This window comes from Rhyacophila brunnea, unplaced genomic scaffold (assembly GCF_057557595.1).
Source record: "Rhyacophila brunnea isolate RB1 unplaced genomic scaffold, BYU_Rbru_1.0 scaffold_12, whole genome shotgun sequence".
In the NCBI taxonomy this organism is placed as follows: Eukaryota; Metazoa; Arthropoda; class Insecta; order Trichoptera; family Rhyacophilidae; genus Rhyacophila; species Rhyacophila brunnea.
Window position 1 is genome coordinate 32000494 of NW_028232774.1, and position 19880 is coordinate 32020373.

Below are 19880 nucleotides of genomic sequence, written 5' to 3' on the forward strand. Positions count from 1 at the left end.
TACCAAATATATTTTTTATTTTAATTAATATTTTTATTCAGTGGGTACAAAATGTGCATTACGGAATAGGTATAATAAGACAAAAGTGCGTGAATATCTCTCGAATCTAATTTATTTTGTATAATGTTCAACAGGAGGAATGGGCAAAGATCTCAGAAATAATGGCGTCATTCGGCTCCCGTCTGGTTCGCGAGAGCGTCTTCTCCGACGAACTGGAACGAGAGTTTCAAGCTCGGCTAGGCTTGGTGGGCACTGGAGCAAGTGCACTCGCCGGCTCGGGGGCCCAGATGGGAACCTTGGGGCGCTCCGCATCAAGTCCAGCTCCGAACACTCTTCCTGGCTGGCTCATAGCACATTCCCTACCGCCAAACCTGGAGACCAATTTCATCAACAATGGATACGACAATATGGACTTTATAGTGAGTATCATTTTATTACACGTCTATAATATTGCAAGTTCATTTTTTATATACAATATTGACGGATGCGAAGGTCATGGCATTCAGAGGATCGATCATAAAATATGCTTCTTATTTCATCTTCTTCTTTTGTGGGTTAAACCAGGACAGTTTCAAGCCAACTCGTCATTTTTACTCCGTCGTCCACTCTTCGTCCACAGTAGTTATCAACTCCAGTGTTTGTAAGCAGGATTATCCGGTTACGATGAGGCCACAAAGATCGTAGCTTTCCTGCACTTAATATGCCATAGAAATATATAGAATGAATATATCAATACCAACAACAATTTATATAAATGGTTAAACAAATTTATGACAGGGCGTAGAAATGCATGAATAATCATTTGTGTGTTATCAATCCATAACGACCTTTTTTCAAAAAGAGTATTTTTTTACTAAATTACCTTGAGCTACTAAGATTAAAAGAACCGTGACAAATAATGGATGTATAGTTTGCTTAATAACAGTTGAGTAGTCTACCAGGTATAAACATTATATGCCATATGCAAAATATCCAATCATATTAATTGCCTAGTTATTATCTATAACGATTCTCTGTTATTCTTCATTGACTGTACATTGTACAATCCAACGCGGAGCTTCCGCCTAGCGAATACTTTTTAGTGCGCGGCATAGCTCGGAAAATTCAATAATTCGTACACTTTATTTTTTTTATAAAATCATGAATCTAGGTAAAGGTCCCAACGGGGAATTCGAAGATATTGAGCTATAAGTTCACACGGGAGTCGCTAAGTTCGAAAATGGCGGGGATAATTTCAATTTTCTTACAATTACCAACTGATTTGACTGATTTTCAGTTTGGATATTTATTTTATAGTGTTGATTTTTTTTCGACCATGTCCGATCCTAATAGGATCATATGGGCCTCCACAGAGTAGAGGTTTGTATTAACAGATTTTGTTTTTTACGAGAAATGGATGTCAGCAACTTGCTCAACCTATTAGGTCCATACCCTGACTCACACACAAATTGAAAAACAATAATATGTGTACTTGCTAGACCCAGGATTCGAACCTGAGACCCACGGCGTGATAGTGCTACGCTTATATGTTGAATAATTTACGTTATCTCTACCTATATTTTGCAATTGAAAGCCAATCAAATACCAAGATTTAGGCCAAAATACATTTTCTTAATAATCACTGTCGGATTTGATTGATAATAATTATGGTTAAATTAACAAAATATTTTGTTTCAAAATCTTTCCAATTAGTGGCGCATTTAGTGACGTAGAGTAGAGGCCCAATTCAATTTTTTTTTTCAAATAAATCCATTCATTCGAACGATTTATTATTTGCATTTTGTTTATTTTTTTATTAATCCTTTTTAAATTTTTGTAGAATTTAATTATGTAATTTATGACTGGTTTGAGCTGTTTGCCGATTATACCTAATGTGGTTCTATAATATAAACGCCAATTTAATAAATAATATCTTAATAATCTTCTTCAAAGCTTTCCTCCACCTCTGAACATATTGATCCTTTTCCAATTATTCTTAAATTAGAGACAAATAATAACTCTTTGTAAATATTGACCTGTAGTTTGCAATACAATTTTGTCAACAAATCTGCGGCTCCTCCTGTGTTCGTTATTAATCGTTTAGTGCTAACATCGCGACTGTCGCGTTTGCATTAGTTGCCAATTAGATATAATTAACATGATATTTAAATGTGGTAACTAAATGTTACTCTTTCTTCTGTAAGTGATCTGTGATCTTTCACAACACATACACTATAATAATAACTAGCTTCTGTTCAGTGTTGTTATTTTAATTTTACATTTGGACACATTCATCTGATGCCATGTTTAAAAAACCCTTTTTATTGGATTCGATCACCCTTCATTATACAACCTATACTATAACGAAATACACAATAGTATCTACAGCAGGTAGAAAAGTATTATTTTGTAGTATATTTTGTGCACAAAACGTAAAACGTTTTGTTCTTATTCTTGTTGTCACGTTAGACGGTTTTTGACGTATGACTCATTTCGTTGCGTACAATCATCAATCATCATAAATAAAATTGTTTGTCAACTTGAAAATGTGCTCTTTTCTAAAATTTAAGTACGATTCGTTAAAAAAGGCTGTCAGTAAAACATCTAAAGCCTGTATTGTAAGTACGATTTTTCCATATTGTCCCACACCTAATAAAATGACAGCACATTTATTCCATAATATATTTATTATTAATACAAACATTTATGACAATTTAATATTAAATAATATTCCATACCACTTGCATTTTGATTTTATTTCTCATCACCAAATATACTGTTCAACAATTAATTTTCTGCTGCATTTTATATGAAATATATATTTTAAGGATAGGTACTAGACATTTGATTATTTTAATAAGAATAATTTCATCAATGACAGAAATATAACTTAGTATTATAATATACTTAAGTATATAATTCTATGTTATACTTGAAATTATCTGCAAAACACTGAACGTATTTCGCTGTTTGATAGCTTGAATAAAAGTTTTGGGTTTGATGAGTGCAAAAATAAAATTTATTACAAAATTTAAAATCCAAGGGCTACTATAATCTTATAAATATTTTATACGATATAATATGTAAGGCACTATAAGCTATCTAAATAAAAGAGATAAAGAACGATGTATCTATGTTTTGATTAGTTGCGATCTTATTTTCCGGAAATACAAATGTGCTTCCTACTGTTGACGTATATTAAATGAACTTTTTTGTAATACAATAATTTATAGTAGTAATTCTCCAAAGATTTTAGTCTGGTTGAATTGATGGCCTTAGACAAAATATTCTATACATTGGCGCATTAAAATATATATATACCAGTGGCGAAGGGTGGAGGTAGGCTGTGAAGATTCGACATAAATAGTGCTTACTAAACTTGGTCAGGAATACTGATTTGTTTTCATTGAACTAAAAACACAATTTGCAGACGGTGCTGGTTAGTTTTTAAAATTTAATTAAACCCTATGTCATAGGCGATCTGACAAAAAACTGCACACTTTTTTAGTCATATTTATTTGTTTTCGTTGAATTTTGAATATGTACGTATTACAGATAGTGTTGGTTAGTTTTTTTTAAATTCATTAAGCCCTACCTAAACCAAATCATAATCGTTAAAAAATATTCTTTTATCTATAAATTACCTAATATTATGTGTGGCTTAATGGCATAATTTTAAATATTTTATAAACGAATATTTTTTGACCATTATCTACTACAGCTTGGATTAGGCAGGGTTTATTTGAATACTAGTTCAAAGAAGTACACCGAGTTTTCTAAGGAGACCCTATTTTAAGAATTTATAAAATAGCATCCACCTAAACTCATCTTTACGCAAGTGGAATATACCAACACCTGAAATAATTTGGTTGAACATTGTTGTCGCCCTCCCAATTGGCATTACCAGTGGCAGGTTTGTACTGCACCTTGGGAGAATTATAAACAACTGATTCTCTCTATTTCTAAGATAGTTATCAGGGACACACAGGTCAACACTGCCCAGAATGGCAGAGTTCTCATTTATACCTCGTATAAGTCGAAAAAAATACGTAGTTAAATAAAATTATAAGTACGTAATGGTATATTATTGTCTCTAATTTATGCATTCATTCATCTAGGTATAAAATAATGGCTCACCATTTGTTTATAGAAAATTGAAGTATTTGAATTTCTTCGATGTCCCTGTTTTAAAATTATTTGTATTGAAACAAAAACAGATGATACTAATCACTTCATATTTTCTCATTTGTGCAGAACGGCGTATTAGAAGAAAGCGACCTTGCAGAGATGGCAATCGAAGAGGCCGAGTATACCAAAGTCATGGACGCTTCGAAGGCCCTCCCTCTGAAAATCGACGACGTCATGTCGGCAGCTCCCGCCAACGGACACACAGGAAATAGCAATAGCGAGGAAGCTGAAAAGGAAACGGATCCGGAAGCGGTCAACAAGTGGTTGACATCTATAGGTAATAAAAGTTTAATTCTTTCCTTTCATAGTTGGAATTGTAAGGAGGATTATTCGCAAGAATTCCGAAAAGTGATAGGTGTATTTTCAATTTGGTTCAACTCACCCCAAGATTTTTTCTACGGTTTTTCCAAAGGGTAAGGTATATTTCTATAATACGTATAGGTATAATAAGAAATATTTTTTTTTATTCTATTCAATACACGTAGGTATGTTATATAATGTTTGAGGCTTTCACGGTTGTTTTTTATCGTAGTATATTCTTGGGTTTTCACCGTGTCTCCTTCTTCCTTCTTTACTCGACGTTTCGGGCTCGTTGCAGAGGCCATTATCAAGAGATATGTTTTATGATGAAATGTGGTGTAGGTATGTGAATGTAAACGTTGCTCTAAGAATGTCAAAAGGAATCCGATTATCTAAGAGCAAACGTTGCTCAGAGTAATCTGTCAATCATTACGACCGGAGATACTGGCTCGAATATTAGATTTTGCTGATAGTGCCGGAAGCCATGACGTTTTTAATCGTAATCCATCATCCCTATTAATGTTTTCAGGGTTTCTGTGGATTTCAATGGCCTCCTTTACCAAACGTGCGAAATATCCTTTATTACGACCCAATATCTTGGTCTCGAAGTCAAGACTTGACTTGACTTCGAGACCAAGATATTGGGTCGTAATAAAGGATATTTCGCACGTTTGGTAAAGGAGGCCATTGAAATCCACAGAAACCCTGAAAACATTAATAGGGATGATGGATTACGATTAAAAACGTCATGGCTTCCGGCACTATCAGCAAAATCTAATATTCGAGCCAGTATCTCCGGTCGTAATGATTGACAGATTACTCTGAGCAACGTTTGCTCTTAGATAATCGGATTCCTTTTGACATTCTTAGAGCAACGTTTACATTCACATACCTACACCACATTTCATCATAAAACATATCTCTTGATAATGGCCTCTGCAACGAGCCCGAAACGTCGAGTAAAGAAGGAAGAAGGAGACACGGTGAAAACCCAAGAATATACTACGATACGTAGGTATGTCACATTGTGGAGTTAGGAAAAAAATATTCACAAGAAGGTTGATAGGTTAATCATTATATATATATTTTTTTTGTTAACTGTCAATTCATGGTGACACTGCATAGTATTGTTGTTTTAATTTAATAAAACGCATTTTTTTGTAGTACTTATTAGACTTTTAATCAATAGATTAGGACCGGTTTCGTCCGCCTTAGAGGGACATTTTCAACTGCAACTCTTCAACTGCAAGTTGAAAATGTCTCTCTGAGAGGGACCAAACCGGTCCTAATCTATTGATTAAAAGTGGAATAAGTACTACAAAAAAATTGCGTTTTATTAAATTAAAACAACAATTAATTATTATAGTTAAGAGAATTCAACCCTGAAAGGTATAGCTCAATAGCTCAAAAGCTCAAATAGTTGCTCAATTTAGAAAACGCTTCAGAGAGTATTGGAAGCCATTAGTTAACATTTGTCGCAATTAAGTATGACGCCTTTAGCGTAGTGGTCTATGTGCATGGGCGCGATACCCGAGAGATGCAGGTTCGATTGCTGCGCCTTACTTTTTTCAAAAAGATTTTTCTATTATTTGTTATAATATATTTTTTCAGAAGTGTTTTTTGAAAATTATGTATGTTCCTGATAGGTATGTTTAAATTCTACTCTATCCAAGATTTTTTCAATTGATTTATTTCTAAGGCTTAATTATGTAATTTCAATTAAAACGAATGCCACATTTTTAAATTTGGTACCTCTATATTATATTATTCAAGGGTTGAACGAATGTTTTATAATAATATAACGTTTTTCAGTTATAGGTACTTATAACATAACGCATTTGAAATTCTACAAGGATTTGACAGTTATAAAAAAAATATTTCGTTCAACTTAAAGTTGTTAAATAAAACCTTATTCCATAGAGATAGAGTTTTAATATACGAAGGTGATAAAACTAATACCTACAGCCTTACTATGTTTCTTACAAATGTTGATAAAAGACACTTACGTCAAACTAATATTTCCTTCTGCGAGTATTCACGGAAGAATATTCAACATCTTTGGTTCAACTAGTTTTATATGTCCAATATAATATCGTCACCTCAATACTACAACAAGATAATTTGATTTTTACTGTTTTTGAGATAGCTAACAATATAAATATTATACAACAAACTCCTAAGTAGGGATTCCAATACTGGGATCCCGAGCTATTTTCGATACCTATGAATCCGGGGATTGATAAACATGATCCTGAAACTTTCGGGATTGATTTTTTTTATCAATTTTTATGGAAAATAAAATAAAAACGAAAATATAACAGAAAAAATACTTTTAATAACAAATAACTAGGTACATGAAAAATAAACTGAGGATTGGATTCCCTAGTCCTAAGTCAGAAGTTAATGGGAACTGTATTAATTTTGTGTTTGAAAATATTATATAACTTTAAAACCATAAATGCATTAATTAAATAAAATGGTATATCTACAATATTTTTTCATACAATTGAACATAATTCAATTGTTCCCAATTAAACAAGCACAGTTTACCATTTTTATTTTAAATAACAATTATAGTCTAGATTTTTGTTAATCAAGTAAAATTTTAATTTCATTTTCCCAACAATGACCAAATCACAGTTATCTAGTTGTAGTATTGAGGTGACAATATATAACAATATTTAATAATTATTATGTCAATAGCAGTAATAATGTATACTTATACAATAATTATCACAGGCGTCTAACTCATACCATTTCTTCTGAATTATCAGGTCTCGAATGCTACCAAGACACATTCCGGCGGCACCTGTACGTGGACATGGAACGAGTCAGGAGGATCTGGGAAGTGGAACTGACTGCAGTTCTCGAAATTCAGAAAGTCGGACACAGAAGACGAATACTCGCGTCAGTGGCTGGGAGGCACAATGGACCAGTCGACGACATCAAGAATGATCTCAATAATTTGGTGAGTTATTTTATTTATTGGTTTAGTTTTACAATGTTAATTATCTACTTAACAACATCTTCAATTATTATTATATTTATTATTATTATTATATCAATTATTATTATTATTATTATTATTATTATTACTTATTATTATTATTTAAATTCGAATGAACTTTAGGTATATTTGGATTATTGGGGTTATCTCCAGAAATCAGAAAGTTAAAAGTTTATAAGATAACAGAAATCTTTCCTCATTGATCGGATACCTAAGTAAATATACTAAGAATTTTAGAAAGGGTCAAATCAACTTTGTAATACATTTTAAACGGATACCAATGATAAACCCATCATAAATACGTTATCCTCATAGATGAGTAGGTATGTTTATTTGCTAATTATATCAGTGACGAATAAACATAATGTGTAGGGGGCGTTACGGGCACATTCCAATTCTGTAATATTGATATAAGTAAGTAATGTATTGTTATCACATGATTGTCCGTGTACCTATCATCAGCATGTTCCCAACATCCTGAAGCGGACCCCCAGGCTAGGAAGGAGGAACCTTACCTTTTGCTTATGATAAATGCAGTCTGACGGTATACAGTAGCGTTTTCCAAATGGTGTACGCGTAGAATTAATGTGCATATTTAGTGTTTTTTGTATATTTTAATACATCCATTTGAATTATGGAGTAGTCGAGTATAGATACACAATTATTAAAAATTGTATCGTACAACCACATAATTTTAAATAATAATATCATTAAAAGAAAATAGCGCCGCGGTCGACTTTTTTTTTTACTGTGAAGCAAATTTGTGATGTGTGTTTATCTCACTTATCTGGTCGACTCGCGTCGGCGGGCTCTCCCTGAGCCCGGGTCCCCAGGCTAGGCCCTGTCAGCCCCCTCTTGTGGGGCGGGGCCATGATCATTATTTAGTATGACTATAAAGATAGCTACAAATGACTCTGTAATGCGAAATGACTTGTATATAATTTAATCATTAGCATCGACAACATTTTCCAAATTTACTTATACGTATTCTACGTCACAATACACTATAGAGCAAGGTCGTCTTTAGCGTTTTCCACTTTAAATAGGTGACCAGATTTTTCTATGTAATTTATATAGTAATCGATACAAGCAGGTACGCTTTTAGTAAACATATTATAAATAATCAATTTTGAAATACTTAAATTATATTGTTTGGTTTTATTGCACTGTATTTTTCACTGCATTGTAACATTTTCACACGTCGCGTTATTTACCACGACACTCTGAATAGCGTGCATCGTTATAATTGGCACTACCGTACCACTTAGCTTCTTTCCTCATTGAAATTAACACGACAAAAAATACAAAAAAACACAGTGTTAATAACTAGTTAACGCCACAACGCCTGTGCGAAGTTTCCTCACCTTTTGTCGCCCACTCTTCGTTCAATAGACTAGATCGTTAGTGCTTTACGGTGGCTGGAAAATGTAAAAAGTGCTTTTCCATTGGGGTGAAAAGTGGTATAAAATTGCAAATTGACACTCGAGTATAATAATATCGAGATCATTCAATGCTGGTTATTAGCTACACAATGACAAACACTATACCATCTTTTGTCAAAATATTACTAATTAATTAATTTAGAAATTGTAATATAAAACAAATTGTTTTCATCAGAATGTAGATAACGCGATCTTAATTTCATACTTTTTATTTATATGTCCTATGTTCCTACTATAATAATGTGATGTTTTGTCATCTCATAGGTTTTACTCCCAACTAATTATATCCTTTTTTTTAACAAAATACATGAGTAAAAGTCAAAAAGTTCGATAACTTTATTTCATAACAAACATTATGTAAATATAAAGTAGAAATGTGGTTACATGTAAATTGTACGTTTTACATTTTATCGTAGCATGTAAGCTTTCTTATCGGAAAGAAATGGCCGTATACCTTACGGTCATCTCTATACCACTGAAATGAAAAAAATACGTTAATATTGTTTTCATTTTCATAGCCGATTTTGGCAAAATTCACGAATTCAAGAATGAAAACCTAACCTAACCTAACATATAATCCAGTATATCGGCTATTTTCAAAATTTGTTTGCCGCTGGCTTCCTGAAAACCGACAAAAACCATATTTTATTTAAACATTTTTATCTCAGTACTAGATATATGACCCAAAGAGGTTGGACGGTCTTCAATATACGACCATATATTTCCTATACAATATTTCACAGTGAAGTGTGATACGGCAAACTGCATACGTACAAATTTCTGGACACGAAAATATGTATGTATTTGTATCTAAGTATACAGTTGTCCATTTTCAGAGGTTATTTTATAACCCAACAGGAACAAAACACTAAAAATTTTCGTCGAACATTGCACGTGCCGGGACTATTTACAATAAAAATTTACAAGAAATGAAAATATAATTATTATTAAATTCTACAGGGTTTTAAAATGTTTGTCTATAGTTATTTCGGTTGTAACACCATTATCAAGTCTCGATAATAGTGTTTCAACCGAAATAGTTATCGACAACCTTTTAAAAACCTGTAGAATTTAATATTAATTATATTTTCATTTCTTGTAAAATGGACTCTACCAAGTAAATGCTAACTCAATTAATAAATAAAAATTTACTCTGCAAGATGTCTGTCTAATCGTCTGTCAGATTTATCAACCATGAGACGCTAAGCTAAGTGGCATGACGTTGATTCTGCGGCAGACATTTTCACATGCCAGATAGCAATTTTAAATACAAAATTATGAATTAGAAACATTATTTTTGCCATTGGTCTACAAAATATCAAGATTAATAAAGCACATTATCGTGTATTTTTACAACACGTACGTTTACATCGCCGTCACTAACCTAAGTAACTTCGTAACTAATGTGATGCCTTAATACTCATCATTATTATCACGTGTAAAGTAGGTATACTGGTATACAATATTACCTAAAGCATAACAAAATTCCTACAACTAACACCATTGGGCCTATTCTATACATATAGTGGTTATCGACGGCTAAAGCGATACATATTATCACTTTATCATATGTATGTATTGAAATATTATAATTATTACAATAAATTAGCCGTATAAACTGTTAATACTGTATATTTCTCTAAAAGTTAACCCAACCAAGAGAGGGACTGTTAAAACATAGCAATTTTTGACAGTTTAGTTAGGCGGTTAATTTATTTTAACAATTAGCATCAATTACATAAATATGATAAACTACCGTCGATAGCCTCCTTGTGTATATAATAGACCCGCATAATACTAAAACTTAAACATATACGCACGTACTTGTATGTAATAAAATATACCATCAATATCATTGTGTGTAATCACTCATTATTGTCCTCTTCAATAATATTTATTTTTAGTTGCCTACAGGATATAATTCTACGAAAAAGTTACATTATTATTATACTACGTACGTTGGTAGTTGGGTTTTTTTTTATCGTGTGTGGCCTCGAAATCAGTCAGTGCCTCGCTTATCCACTTCCCTTGAGGGGGGACATGCTCAGCGTAGGTCAAAATGAAGCTTTTATTCTATTTTCAAAGCATGATCTTGGACATTCCTTAAACGTTGTAGATAATCTATTTATATAATTTTGAAGCCTTATTATCCTTCATATTTATTTTAAACATTTTATGACTGCATAAAGTATTTTTATTACATAAAATAGTATTCTTTTAAACCTCTTGCTCTAATGTTTTAGAATATAGTCATATGAAATACATAAATCTGCAGTGGTGTTAAGATTTTTTACGTTTATTAATTTTTAAACGCATTTATAAAACCATCAGTATAATTTATGTCGACATTATCGTAGTGAAATATTTACGATAAAAAATTATATTGATAATCTCTGTGATCCCAAATTTGACAAGAATTAGGCATTTTATTATTCAAAAAATGGGCAAGATTAACACATTAGAAGATAATTCTAAAGATACTAATTATTAGCTATGTCTTTGACCATTCAAGTTTCATAAACATCCTACGAATAATGATTGCTTTATAATAATTATTGACCTAAGAATAAGGTAGTGTTTTTTTTTTAAATACGCCATTTCTTTTGGCATTCCCCAGTGGTTAAGCTACAACATACGGCCGTAGCCATAAATTGACAAACTATACTTGAAGTAGAGAGTAAAATGATGTTAACGCGCGTGTTTGAACATGTACCGTTTAAAAAAAATCGGTTAGGTACCTTTAAATACTTTATGCAGTCATGAAATGTTTAAAATAAATATAAAAGATAATAAGGCTTCAAAATTATATAAATAGATTATCAACAACGTTTAAGGTATATCCAGGATCATGCTTTGAAAATAGAATAAAAGCTCCATTTTTACCCACGCTGAGCACGTCCGCTCTTAACGTAATGTATCATCACAAATATTATTTAAAAGTTCACTATATTACAATAATTTGCCAAAAAAAATAACACGAATCAGATCTAATGTCGAATACGTGTTTTTGTTTTATATATGAAAAGCACTGTGTTCCTGCGTACTGCGATCACTTGCTAATTCTTACTATGAAAACATGTTCAATCAACCAATTAAAAACAAATTTTCTATTAAATTCAATGTGTTTATTCGTTAATTTCACTAGTTTGACACTTGATGTTTTATTTATTTCACATACATCCAATTTTATGAATCTCGAGATTTATTATTTTTCCGAAAAACGATTATTTAGTCGACTTGCCATGCATATATAAACATTGGTGTTAATTGACAATGAATTACACCATGGTTTTCCAAACTATGGGTCGCGACCCACCAGTGGGTCGCGAGCAAATATTGAATGGGCCCTCGCCACTGTATACATGAATTCAAAAAATAGGAAGTGATAAATTTGATATTTCATTCTGCTATTTATAATACCTAAAAATTTAAATAAACTTAGTATGATTGTTTTGAAACACTTGAAACTTTTTTTTATTGAAAACCAAGTGCAGCCTAAGATGAACGTACTGTCTGAAATTTTCAGTCATTTATCACTGTTAATAAATAGCTTTGACGACTATTTTGGGGAAGAGATGAAAAAGTTTGATTCGTTGCGTTGGATTTGTAACCCATTTCAAGCCGACTTACCATCTAGCATGTCAACAAAAGCAAGTGAAGAACTCATTGATTTATCAGAAGATACGTCACTGTAAAATACTTTCAATCGTAAACAGTTAACGAAATTCTGGCTCTCAGTTGCTGATAATTATCCTTGCCTGTTCAATGAAGCTATGAAAGTCCTCCTCCTCTTTACTACCTCATATCTATGTGAGGTCGGATTTTCGGCTATGGTTAACATTAAAACTAAATACCGAAATAAATTGGATATATCAAACTCACTGCGATTAAAAGTAACTAAAGTTGAAGTTGATGCTAAAACTGTAATGAAGAAAAATAAGAAACAAATACATCCTTCCCATTGAAATAACTTTGTAAAAAAAACCTTGCAGGTTGTGTTTCTTATTTCAACAGTTTTTCATTCATATTCGTAACACTTATAAAAAATATTTTTTTATTTCAATTAGAACAAATAAGACAGCATTTAAGTAGTTTCATGACTCGCCACTAGGGAATCTGAGCATTACCAAAATTTATGCCCTCTTTTCTCTAAGACAGCTAAGAGGTGGGTCCCAAGATTGGAAATTTTTGTTAGATGGGTCGGAGCCCAGTCAACTTTGGGAACCACTGAATTACACCAAAGTCTGGAAACGAAACGTCAAGAAAATCGCCTCTGTATGTTTCGTATTATTTTTGATAAATTAAAAAATAGCATCCTAATAACCGAAAGAATAATATTATATTTGAAGACAAGCAAACATTCCGAAGTGTGCGATCAGAATGAAAAATATTTTCTTTATATCCATAAAGAGCGGTAGGTATAATTAGTAATCAAAACACATATCCTCCCACTTCAGATAACATTACTACATACGTCTTATCTCACACGACGATTTATTATTCTAGAGTGTGCATTTAGCTAGGCTAGACAAATAAAATAGCGAATGGAGAGTACGCTGTATGTTTTATATTTTTGATGAGTAGGATCTATTTCAATTTACCTGAACCCCAATTACCTGTATGTTAAATTAACAAATTGGAGTTTATTGAATATTTATTAAATTATAATTTGGTCAAACCTCACCAATATGTTAACTTTTGCAATAAATGCGTTGTTATTCAGGCATTCAAATCCATCCATTATTTCATAAAATGGGTTAGGTACAGATGTTGTACATAACGTAGCCAGTTCCCAGACCCAGTTCACCTCATAGTTCTTTGTTCACCACATGAGATTTTTTTTAAACCGTACATGAGGTCCGGAAAATCTTAAATTACGTTTTCTTCTTGTTGTGCTCCTTTTCGTCAAAATATATTGGGATAGGTAATATAGGTATACCTACTATTTTCATCGGTTAAATTCACTTAATTAAACTAAATAAAAAGGCATTAAGTATAATATTATCTCGTATTTTAAATACTATTATATAATAATATCTCAAACATAAATGTTTCTTCACGTAGTGACTTTTTGCCTAAATGCATGACATATTGGTGTGAATGTCAATTTTATGTTGTAAACTTTATTTGTGTATTAAATCTAAACTATAGATATTTTTTTGTTATCACTTTCCTTCTGGAAAATGTTTTTTTTTAAATTTTTAATAAGCTAATTTTTCGAAATTTAAATAAAGTTTCAGGTAAATGAACGAAGCAAATTTGCACAGAAATACGTGTTGTGACTTTGCTGAACTTCTGACTGCGAATTACCCCAGTATTTTCGCAAAACAGACAATATTCAGTTCATATTTCAATTGATAATATCGCAGCGACTTAATTTCTAAACGAATCAACACATAACTAAGCTATGTACATAATAAACGATTAAATTTTCTTACTGTTAACAGTATAAAAAAACAAACGATTACCTTTTATATGTCTTCAATATTTCGATTAAAACTTTCGATATTTCTATTTATATTCACTAAAGTAAATATTTACCTTTTAAAAGATTTATATTTTGTTTTATTCCTTTGACGCATTTCATTAATGATTATGTTCAACTCTGCAACGGCATACCTAACATCTCAATTGTCTTGAGTATAATATATATGAACGTACGTAGTTAATTAAAAATTATCTACAGACGTCATTCAGTTTGACTGCAGTAAGTATAGCCTTCAGTGCGCTTTTTGTTGTCATGTTTCGATTTCGCGCATGCCTTGTTGCTCGAGCTTAATTAGCGGCCGTGAATCACTTCCGGTGGATCTTTTTTTTATTCCACATCCGTCACGCCTTTTGATAACTTCAATGAAATACCATTGTAAGCGTACAAAAAGTGAATATGTGAACTTTTAAAAAATGTGTAGTGGACTTTAAGTACGAGGTGTTCTGAAATTTGTTTACGTTAAATATGAAATAATTGTTGAACGCTAATAAACAAATAAACATTGTATAGAAACTGTTTAGAAACATTTGTTTATATAACATAATTATACTACTGGCTTGTTGAGACAATAGGTATACCTAATATAAGGATATATATAGTCTTGGCCTTTCTAAGCCAATATAATATTACTTCAGCATATATGTATAAGAAAAATAGTATCATTCAAAGATACAATAAATTATAAACCAGGTTATAACATCAAGATAAGGTAAGTTATTTGTATCATAGGTATGTGGCATTTATATTCAATTCAATTCAGAATAAAATTAACATATCCTGCTAGCCATATTATGTTATTTTATGTGATATCGTAAAATTATCTATGTATACTGAAAAATAAACTGCCTCCTTCTTTTCATAAAAAATATTTTGGTTTTCCATACAACTAGAAGTTTATCAGTTTATCGTCGGCCCTGATAAATAAAATAAATTACGCTATATCTATCTGGAAGATAATTGTATTTAAACAACTGCGCGCAATAGAGAATCAAATGTCAGGCAACACTTTGTGTAGTAGTCAATCATTGTATAAAATAAAACATGCAACCATTAATCGTATAGCTTTTATAACTATAACTATTCAATATCATGGAAAGTGATAACTGATAACTATCGCGAAGTTACAACCCAGTCATACTGTAGGAGCTTTTACACTCAAATGCCCGAAAGTTCACATCTCTATTTGTTGCGAATGGGGATGTTTTGTAAACAGAGCTTTTGACGTGAATATTGTACACAGCTTTTCATTGGCTTTGTTTGCCTCTATATAAATAGCAAATGAAACATGCACTTGAAACTGTTTGGGATGCATTTTTTGCGGACAAAGCGAGAAGCTTTCATTTTATAGACGAGATTTTGATAGTATTTCTTTTTATATTTGCAATACAAAATGACAAGTAATGAATAGGAAATAGCTCTAGTTGTTATCTATATGAAAAATATTTGAGACTTCGAACGTAATATTACATAAACAAAAAGTATAGGTACATAATAATATTATGTAAGTTGGTATATAGATTTCTAAGTATAATGTATAGGTACACAATTATTACTGTCAGTTGAATAATTGGATAATTATTGGTGTTAATTAAAATTAATTTATAATAGTTTAACATTGCTATGTATTGTAACATAATCGTAAATGCCAGTGGCGTGCGGTGATTTTTTCTTACGGAGACGCTCCTGAATAAAAATTCTAATATGTACCTACTATTTTCTAAATATTATTATCTAATTTATTCATTTTCATCGGGTTCATAGCTAATTCAACGTTAGCGAACGAAGAGATATGCTGTGTGTGGTATTGCGGTATGATAGCTTTGAGATATTAAACAAAAATATTTACATAATATAAAATTGTTATACAATGAATACATGGGGATGATTCGCATTATCTAGGTATATACCGCATATATAATATAAATATAAATACACATTGCGAACGTTTTCTATGAAAAATGTAGAATAATATCTTCTATAAATTTTAAGTTTAAGTTAATAACCTATTTAAATATCTTTTTTCAACAGCAAAAAAATCTTCAAAATCTAAGCGCAGAAATCAACGACATACCTCAACCAGAACCTCATAAACCTCCTTCAATACTACCGTCATCACACCAAATACCTCAATTACCCATATCCCACCAAATTACATCACACCAAATAACGTCTTTACCACAATCTCAAATCCCATCAAATACCACTCCGGGGCTGATACCGCCACCAACACAGAGCTCAGGAGGAGAGACATTGAAGAGAAGCCACAAGAAGAATAGACCTCCACCACCACCAGGACCAACCAGAGGGGCTGACTTGGAGATCAGGGCACCGTGTGAACTCTTGGTTGGAGTACCGGGTGCTTTGAGAACGCAGTGGAGACACCAGCCATTTGTTCTAGTGACCAGCTCGGTTATGTATGTCGCCAATGTAAGTGATATATCTTTTTATTTGAATTGTTAGTATCATTTAATTTAGTGGTCTCTAATTCGTGTATATTATTATTTTGTTGTTTTGTTTTTTTCCCTTGCCTCTTTCAAAATAAGTTGCCGTATAAGTTCCTTCCTGCCATGCTGGATAACTATTATATTTTATTTTTTCTTTTATATTGTCTAACCTTTTTATTTTTCATTTTCTATTTTTTATATTCATATTTTTCCTCCACTCAAGTGATATGCAAGAACTTTGTTAACTGTTTGATTTAATAATAATTTCTGCGTCCTCCTGTTATTGGACCTCACTTATTAATTATTTATCTTGTATATTATGGTCCTGTTGGTCAGTGGTAAAGACACCATAATACTGGACGATTGTTTCAAGCCTACCTTACCTTACTCTTTACCCCTCACGTAGAAGATTAGATTTTAATCATCCAAAGACATTTCAAACCAACAGAGTCATCTATCTCTAAGTATTAGATACAACTAAATTGAATTTAGAATTCACCTACACATAGATAATATTGTATCAGAGTTTATAGAATCTTCTACTTATGCACGCAAACAAAGGCTTGGGATAATCCAAAGTATTTTGCATGTAGTTGGACACGATTTGTCCATGAAATTTTTGTTTTATGTGGGTAAATGTATTAATCGAATCATGCGTACCTAACCTAATCCTAACCCTAACGACTACGCCTTTGCGTATATTATAAAATTACATGACTGTTACGCGCAGTGGACTGTTTCCATTGGCTAAGAAGCTAAACTAGTGAGGCCCTAGCTAGAATGTTGGGCATCACCTTTTTTTTAGTAAAATATCAGATTTATTGCATGTTGTCTTTTTGACATATGAAATATATATTATAAAAAAGTAAAATAGAATATGTTATGTTCATTAAATTGTATCAGTAAAATTCTGAACGTAAAATAAAATTCAAATTCAACTACCCTAAATATTATTGTCCTAGAATGTTTTCTCAGTTACCTAGTCTATCTTCATTCAACACATTCATAGCTTACCGCTATTGGTTAATTTGAATAAATACTAAAAATATATCATCCCGAAACTTTTTATATTATACGTCGTAGATAAAAATGAAATATAATATTGATTTAGCTACAGTTTTGAATATCAATGGGCGGTTAGGTATAATGATTACTGAATAATCAGTGATTTATTTCTATTGTTCCTAGTACCTAATATTATCATCATTCATGTGTCAAAATTTTACCCAGTAATGGCATCATCGAATTAATCAAAAATAATATTATATATAACAGGAGAAACAATTTAAAATGTAATATGTTTTATTAATTAATTATATTACAAAATCCGTACCCATCTATTAATCTTGGTTTAAAAAGTTTGATTTTGTTTGAAATAAGAACGTGAGAAAATGATAAATTTGAGCGTAATACTTGTTTACGTAATTCGATACTAGCAACTTTAAATTTGTATGTCAATAATTTCAACTGTTTATTTTTATTTTAACGTTACCACAAGCTGGAAATTTATTTTTCATTGAAAATAATCATTAAAAGTTTAAAATAAATTAGGTTAATACATTTTTTACATTTAATTCAAAAAAATATTAAGATTAATATTATTATAATTAATTGTTCCATGTGTATATTGATTTTTTGCAGTATTTAGGATCAACTGTAGTAAAAGAACTCCGTGGTACGGAATCGACGCAAAAATCAATCCAAAAGTTGAAGAAGACAAACAACGAACCCCGAGCTCTTCCTGACATCATCCTATCCATCTCATATAGAGGAGTTAAATTCCTTAACACAATTACAAGGGTAAGAAAATTGAATATTTCCATTCTAAATTCTACACCTAATTTTATTGCTTACTATAATTTTTTATTAATCGATTTTTAATGTTCATATACCCGGTAAATTATACCTCAAAGTTTCGCTATTATCCATTTGATTGAAATCGCACATAATTTATATTATCTACTGAATATGTGGATATCCGTACTTTAAACTGTGGCATAGTTTTCCTTACAGTCGAATTATAGTTTTACAGTGCCAAAAAAAATTTCATTTTCACGACGAAATTGGGTGTATTTCTTTGTGTTGGCTGATGGTGAATAACAAAAGTGTGTTGTTCTTTATTTTTTAACAGTTCAGAGTTATCAGCTTGATAGAATACGTTTGTTCAAGTTGGTGAATAACAATGCGGTAGATTACTGTCTTTTTTTATATTTTGGATAGTTGGTCACAGCTTACCAGAAGTTGGACATGCTTGCTGGCTGCTATTTACGATGTAGTGTAGGACATAGGTACGGAGTAGGGAATCCGATTCCGAGCCAAAATTCTGATCCCGGGATTTCGGGATTACAATTTGGCAATCCCGGGATTGGCATTTTTTTCCATTGCTAATATAAAAAAAAATATATTTACAAATAGCTAACATTGATAAAATCGGTCAAAAATAAATGTAGTATAATTTATACTATTTAAGACATTTATTGTTAATATTGTATATCTACGTTCAATCTTGGAAATACATAAGTTTAATGGAGTCAATAATATTGTAATATAAATAATAATTTGAATTTAATATGAGATTGCTGTTTCTGATAGTAAAGACTTAATGAATGGGTTAGCGAGAATTAAAATAGTAAAGCAAATCATGGTGTACTTATGGCCTTTCCGCTTCATAAATCTAATTAGTCCGCCAAATATGAAACTGCCGTAAAACGTATGAGATCATGGTGGAATTACTTTGTTAATAGTGCTAAACATTGTTTTTTCCAATCTTTCTCATTTTTATAAATTTATGTAAAAAAAATAAAATGAATCGGCAACTTAGACATGGGTATAAATCAAACTTTATTCGAACTCAGTTTATTTCTAATGTAGTTATTTGTTATTAAAAGTATTTTTTCTATTATATTTTCGTTTTTATTTTATTTTCCATAAAAATTGATAAAAAAATCAATCCCGAAACTTTCGGGATATCGAAAATAGCTCGGGATCCCGGGATTGGAATCCCTAGTACGGAGGGTATTGTATGAATCCGA

General features: G+C 31.5%; 1 protein-coding gene across 1 annotated transcript in view; it reads left to right on the forward strand.

The window, feature by feature from the left end:
• The window catches only part of LOC147078069 (uncharacterized), a 217440-nt gene that overhangs the window by 194691 nt on the left and 2869 nt on the right, over nt 1–19880 (forward strand). The window contains exons 13-17 of the mRNA XM_085961165.1: nt 135–419; nt 4234–4444; nt 7242–7435; nt 16433–16831; nt 18490–18648. Of these exons, the coding sequence (XP_085817291.1) occupies nt 135–419; nt 4234–4444; nt 7242–7435; nt 16433–16831; nt 18490–18648 (1248 nt within the window). The remainder of the gene's footprint in view (nt 1–134; nt 420–4233; nt 4445–7241; nt 7436–16432; nt 16832–18489; nt 18649–19880) is intronic.